The 6,754-nt window shown below is 46.6% G+C and overlaps 1 protein-coding gene across 1 annotated transcript; it reads right to left on the bottom strand.

Moving 5' to 3' along the window:
• Positions 1-2,949: 2,949 nt before the first annotated feature.
• Positions 2,950-6,033, bottom strand: LOC146189123 (uncharacterized). Its single transcript, XM_084603214.1, has 3 exons — positions 6,005-6,033; positions 4,019-4,657; positions 2,950-3,105 (listed from the first exon to the last, which is right to left on the bottom strand). Exons 1-2 carry the CDS (start codon positions 6,014-6,016, stop codon positions 4,022-4,024), a joined length of 648 nt encoding a protein of 215 aa, XP_084459340.1. The 5' UTR covers positions 6,017-6,033; the 3' UTR covers positions 2,950-3,105; positions 4,019-4,021.
• Positions 6,034-6,754: the final 721 nt, after the last annotated feature.

Genomic DNA, 6,754 nt, shown 5'->3' with positions numbered 1-6,754 from the left:
TTATGTGAAAGTACGGCACGCTAGCTCACCTACATAATAAAGGAAAGCTAAGTCCTAGTTTGACCTTGAGATGGATTGAAGGTCATTCGTCGACACCCGCAATACCCACCTTGTAACAGATTCCGCTCTTGAATATCCTATTCCACACTCAGATGCTTACGGAGAACACGAGATGGAGCCTCGAAAAGAGTTCGAGGTCATTCACTGACACCGACGAATACGGGAATCGAAGCCCGGAAGGTATATCGCGTCCGCTCTAAAACTTGAATTGACAGCTTTGCCGTGCCATGTGTGGTCACGTGTCCTCATACAACCAGCCGAATTCTCTTAGGATATCACGTTAAAAATGGAAGGTTTCAACGTGAAAACAGTAAGCTTCCTTCCCTCCTTCTCCCCCCCCCTTTTTTTTCCCCCTGCCAAATATGGCTTTGGCGTTGTGAGGAAGAAGTCACGGGCATGACGCTTGCAGCAGTACCTTTTAGTTGGCCTTTATGACAAGGGGTCAGGACATTCTCAACGCTTGATAACGCGTCACATCAAAGTATTTTCTCCTCTAGCTCCTCATCTAGGCTGCATTGTTGTTTGTTTATTGCACTTTGTAGCAAAAATACAATTTTTTGCCGTGGGACCGAGGCTAAAGGTGACGTACAAGTCACCTGACTGGGCCTTCGGCACCACAAAGACATGTGCAACACAACGCAGCAGGCACAGAGCAGCACAGAATTGTCGAGCCCTAATTCTTCAATGCAATGTGTAGAATAACGACACCACATGTTAGTCGCTAAGTTGGGTAGAGCTGCCAACTCGTGTGGTTTATTTGAAGTTGGAGGTTAAGATAGTGATCAGCCTGCCAAAGCTCTTGGATACCTGGTCAGGCCTGCGACGCATAGGCCACGCGCGGTCATTTCTGCGACTTGTTTAGAGCGGATCATTATTTAATTTTCGGTTGGTCGCCAATACATGACCAGCAGCTAATAACATGGCACTTTACTGATGTGCACTAATATATGAGGTATTAGAGGTACAAATGAAGAAACTGGTAACTAAACGTGCAGACTTCAAAGATCGAGACCGCATCTGAAACCGCAGACTGCAGCCTGTAAAGCAACTGTCTCAGGTCGATCTTAAGTGTCCCCAAAGCCATGTAAAATTTGAGCGCTTTATTTGTCTCTCTTCTCAATCTTGCCATTGTTGAACGCGCAGCTTAAGCCTGCTCATGTGACCTCACCGAATGGCTCAATTTAAAATTTCGTGGCCCAATATTTTTATCAAATGTACAAATTTCCCCACCTCCTCTGCTGATCCTACAAAGACTTAACTTCCGAGAAGCCTTCCCCTCTTCGTAAATAGCATGTAAGTGTACTTACACGCTGAAAAACCCTCTGCTATTGATTTAAAATGTGATCCTAGTTCTCTTTTCTGCAGCACTTTTGTAGGTCGTGGGTTGATCGCATTACTGTGCATATGGAAGAGCATCCCGTACAAGCACCACGCTTTATATCCTGAACCAATGGGAAGGTCGATGTTGTGCAAGGATTCTTGGCATTGTCGAATTGATAGGTGTGGGAGGAAGCCACTTTAGCTTCCTGAAGGTCTTTCGGCTCACTGTGAACGGTCGCATAAAGAAAAGTCAGCGTGTAACAACAAAGAGTGAATTCATGCGTTTTTGATATGTTCTTAAGTTCAGATCTGGAGGAGTAGGTTTCAGAGGTTTATGATAACCATTACCAGTTTACCCTTCCTTTCTTTACTCTGCATCTCTTTTTGCACTCCCTTGTCCTGGGTGCGTAGTAAAAATCAAGGAGCGTGAGAAACAAAATTTGCGATTGGTGAAATGATTACTCATTGTCATCAACCTGCACGTATTGATGAGTTTCTTTGTGGAAACGAGTCATAGCTACCAGGTTTATGGCGGCGGCGAAGTTCTACGTTCTGCAAAATAACTGGCGTATTGCACGAAAAAAAAGTTAAAAGAGCCAGAATTTGCGGCAAACCAATTAAATTCTATTTTTGGCACAACAGAGAAGCTTACATAGCAGTGTAAATATCTCCCGTTTCGAAATCCACATCAGCAATTCTTACTGAAACGGAGTCATTACAGTCTCGAGAAGTAGCTGCTGACAGTACTGAAAGTTGATTGATGCCTAGTTTTGTGTATACTTAGCCCAAGCCGAAACTCCCCGCATGGAATAATCGCCCCTTCATGCCGTGATCTTGTTCGGCAAAAAGGCTCAGAGTTCTGCAGGAAAACAGCGAGAGCGCACGCAACAGATGCAGGTCATAATGTGTGCGTGTACGGTATACTCCAAGGTCAATATCCTCATCACCGCATATGGGTCGCACTGGAGGTCATTCTGCCTACATCGCTAACCACCGCACAAAAGCGATCGACTATGCCTGGTTAATAAGCCGCTACTCTAATAGGCTCCAGGTGCTTTTATTTGCTGTGACCTTAGTTCTGACTCGTTAGTGGTTTATAAGAATAATGAAGTGCTCTGCCTAGATAGCTCACTTATGGCCATGATACACTATGCTTCTCCAAGAAGACGTCCTTGCGCGCAAGCACAGCTTTTCAAATTAGGAACACGTATGCGCGACTTTGAGGCATTTCTGTTTCATATTGAACAATTTCCGTGCACGTGCAATGTTTCATGAATTCAAATTCTACAATGCGAACCAATACCTTTTCCTGAATTTAGGTTTGTTTATCCAGCCATGCTTTCCGCATAGAAGCATGCTTCCGGCATCACTTGTAAAAGCGTAGAACCACTGGTCATCAATTGCAGTGTTTTGCAATGGGCTCATTGCTTATTACAGTATATCATTTCATACTCTGCGATAAAAACTGTCACCACATTTCCAGCCGCGAATTGCCCCAGCGCTCTCAAAGCGCGCTTCGCCAGGACGGTATAGGATGTGCCAGAAAGTGGAGACAAACAAGAAGGTTCATATGTTTTGGGAAAACGCCGTCTGAACCCCAAAAATTTATTTTCAATATCCTAATGCTTGCTTGTGACGTATGAAGCAAGACGTTTTGGCAATGGAGTCCTTGCAAGGCCGGGACTGGCGAAGACGTGACCGCATGAGATCCTATTATTATGTTACCTGCGGAAAGAAGAACAAAGGAGGCTTTTGTTATTATGAGCTCACAACAAGAGCTTAAACCGCAATGTCAACAACCAGAAACCCTGTAACATTCAGTACGTGACGCTTGTTCCAGCTATGTCCTTTAGGCTGGTTATCGGGACAAGAGTTTAGTGAGCCGAACAAACATTCTATCTCTGTAATTGATAGCCGTTGGACCGCTAAGACATACACTTCTAGTGAGCAGTTCGAATATCTTTCATACCTCGGATTCGTCGAAATAAAGTGGTGTTTCTCCAATAGTGTTCAGGAAGTTGTTCACATTCAGTGTTTTCAAGATGAACCGGATAGAGGAAGGCCTGAGCTTAAGACCTTTTCACGACTTTTGGGAAGTCCGGTCGTCTGTGCTCTAGGGTGGGCCTGAGAGAGCTTTATCCCCAACTTTTTCCTTTGCTACGAGGCCAGCCCAGTGTAAAATATAGAAGCGTCCTTCACTCTTCATGGAAAGGTCTATATTTAGAGCAAGTCAAACTTAGCGCTAATCAACCTTACTGGGGACTGAAAGAAGTTTCACCCTTTTTTATAAAAATCAGGTCTCTATTAAGGCATAATTAAACCAAATATAAGCGGTTGAAGGCCGTAATGAGAAGTGGTTGCTTTTCAGTTCTCTTTGAAGCTTTTGCCTACATGTTCATGACTACTCCGGAGTAGATGTTGATCCCAATCAGTCATTTCTTTGAGATCTATTCTACATTTTGTTATTCGGCTGAACAAACTGCAGAGCGTTGGTAAAGCTTTATCATGACGAACCTGGGATTGATTCTGCTGAACCAAATAGCTAGACTTCGGGTAATAAGCTCATTAGCACACATACGCATCGAGTGCTTCTACTCTATAAGGCAGAGCTCTTGTCTCTTGGGGATACGAAACTCACCTTCTAGTACTTCTTGATGACAGCTCCATAGCCGAGGCCGTGGCCATAGCCGAGGCCGTGGCCATAGCCGAGACCATGACCATAGCCGAGACCATAGCCCAAGCCACCATATCCGAGGCCACCATAGCCGAAGCCTCCATAGGCAACCGCAGGAGCGGCAACAGCGACAGGGGCGGCCACAGCCACGGGGCGAGCGACGGCCACGGGGGCAGCCACAGCGACGGGGCGAGCGACAGCCACGGGGGCAGCCACAGCAACGGGGCGGGCGACAGCGACCGCGGGAGCGGCGGCAACGACTCCGGCGCCATAACCGTAGCCGAGTCCGGCTCCGTAGCCGAGTCCGCCGTAACCGTAGCCAAGACCAGCTCCATAGCCGAAACCGACGGCTGGAGCGGCGACCACGGCAGGACGTGCGACAGCGACTGGGGCGGCGACGACGGCAGGGCGAGCAACAGCGACTGGAGCGGCGACCACGGCAGGGCGGGTGACAGCGACTGGGGCAGCGGCGACGGCTACACCACCGTATCCGAGGCCATAGCCACCATAGCCACCATAGCCACCATAGCCCCCATAGCCACCATATCCACCAATGAAACCGGCGGAGGCGACGGAGACGAGCCCAAGAAGGGCAGCAACAAACTGCAGTACAAAGAGCAAAGTATTATAAGGAACCAAACTCAGTAAATGGGCTATTTTGATCTCTTTTAACGCAGTTGGAAATCCGCGTAGTAATGCAAGTATAACCTCATTTGCCCGGAAAATCCCGCAGGGCATGTAGCGTCCCTGCGATTATTACTATCTAGAAATTTCATTACTTCAACTAGCTAGATAATTTTGAGCAGGGTTGCCTGAAGTCTGATAGTAATAGTAAGATGGGATTTATTTAGACGTCTTTCATAAGGCTTCTATTCGTGTCTCCAATAGACTAGCCAAAACTGAATAGGTATGGCATATAAATTCCTAACGCCATGTATAGTGATCTATTTTTAGGTACTATCCACTAAGGAATTATTTTAAAGGAATCAGGCATGTGCATTAAAGTTTCGAGTTTCGATGATTAAAACACTCTCGCTCTTCTCAAGAATCAACGAAGCATCATGCAACATCGTTTGCACTATAGTTAAGATATATTTTCGGGTATGTGTCGGTTCTCGGTACAATGACTTGGAATAAACCTGCATAAGCACGCTGACGCTAACATTGTCAAACCATTGCTCCAACAATTTAAATTTCACGATAAAATGCCCCGTTTTTGTTTTTGTTTTCAACTCACAACACTCACTTTATACCATTGATCATCGTAATTGCAAGCGTTGAATCTCATCGAGATGAGCTAAAATAATAAATTTGTATTGCATATACATCACGTTACCATTTTTATTACCTCCTTGTGCCAATTGTTTGCAGACTCACAGATTCCATTCTGGACGGCTTCAACTCAATGAGAACTGTAATAATAATGGAACTGCCCGGAGTCGGAATAAAATGGGTCTTTGTTAGGGATTTTAAGTTATCAGAATCAAATGCCTGGTTTGAGTGCGCAGGACTTTCAAGTTAAGTGACTTCGAATTAGGAAGAGTCCAAAAAAAATGTTTGGGAAAAGGCATCTCTTAGGTATTTTTAAGCCTGGACTTGCCCCTATAATTAAGTTGCAGCTCTCGTACTCACCGTCCACAAAATATTAGCAAAACGATTACGTTTTTAGTAAGAATGTATTTCTCAATTTCGCTGCCTACACATTGGCTGTGATTTCACGTAACGCATTAAGCCGGTGGTTAAGAATTCCCAGAACTGCACTACAAGTAAACCAAGAAAGGTGTTTGGCTGTCCTCAGTATACGCCTCTCACTTCGAAGCGACAAATCTTAGCAAAGGCTAATGCGAATTGGCTACCGTCGTGTCGTACTGAGTGGAGACGACTACAACGCTGCTTCTTTTCCCGTACTCTATACCGCGTCCGGATACACGTGCTGGCTTGGATACTCACGACGGCGTTCATGATGTGGTGTTGCTCGAGAGACAAGAAACCGAGAATGACTGTCGGTCGGAGGAGGCCGGCTTTTATACACAAAGAGGGACGCGCCCTGACCCTTTAAAAGAAAAGAGAGGCACCGAGTTATGGCGTCGACGCCGCCAGCAGCCAATGATCTGACCGGGGCATCGCGCTCGGTCGGTCGGTCGCCGTTTCGAGGGGCGTGCCACGAGCGTTTGTTAGACTCTCCGTTGTGCACTTTCGCCACTCCGTGTGCGTCTTCATCAAGGACTCGCCAGGGGGGTGGGGGGGGGGGGGGGGGGGGAGGCAACTGTGCGCAGACTACCTTTATCCTATGCCTCAGGCGCCGTCCGCCGACGAGACGTTGTGTTCTACTAAGCAGCAGCCGCATCTCTTCTCCTCCTCATCTCCCTCCTCATCCTCATAGGTCCACCAAGAAGCGACAAAAAAGCACGAGCCAGAATACGCCGGCCGTGTGGCGACTATTGTTCATTCTTTATTTCTGAGGCGAGGGTGAGGTACGTTTAAGCTGAAACCATGTAGTACAGCTCCTTTCCCCGACCACCACTCAACGAGAAACTCGTCCCTCTCGTCTTGTTTCAAATTGCTTTTGCTCCCTGATCAGGCTGCGAACTCAATGTTACGCTTACGCGAAGAACAAGAGAGAGAAAAACTCCCGTTTGCAGTCCGAAAGCGCTGATATAGCACTTAAGCTGGATCAAACATATCGCGATTATACTGCGG

This window comes from Amblyomma maculatum, chromosome 5 (assembly GCF_055883805.1).
Source record: "Amblyomma maculatum isolate TAMU_Amacu chromosome 5, ASM5588380v1, whole genome shotgun sequence".
Classification (NCBI taxonomy): domain Eukaryota; kingdom Metazoa; phylum Arthropoda; class Arachnida; order Ixodida; family Ixodidae; genus Amblyomma; species Amblyomma maculatum.
This window is presented reverse-complemented; position numbering and strand designations above follow the sequence as displayed.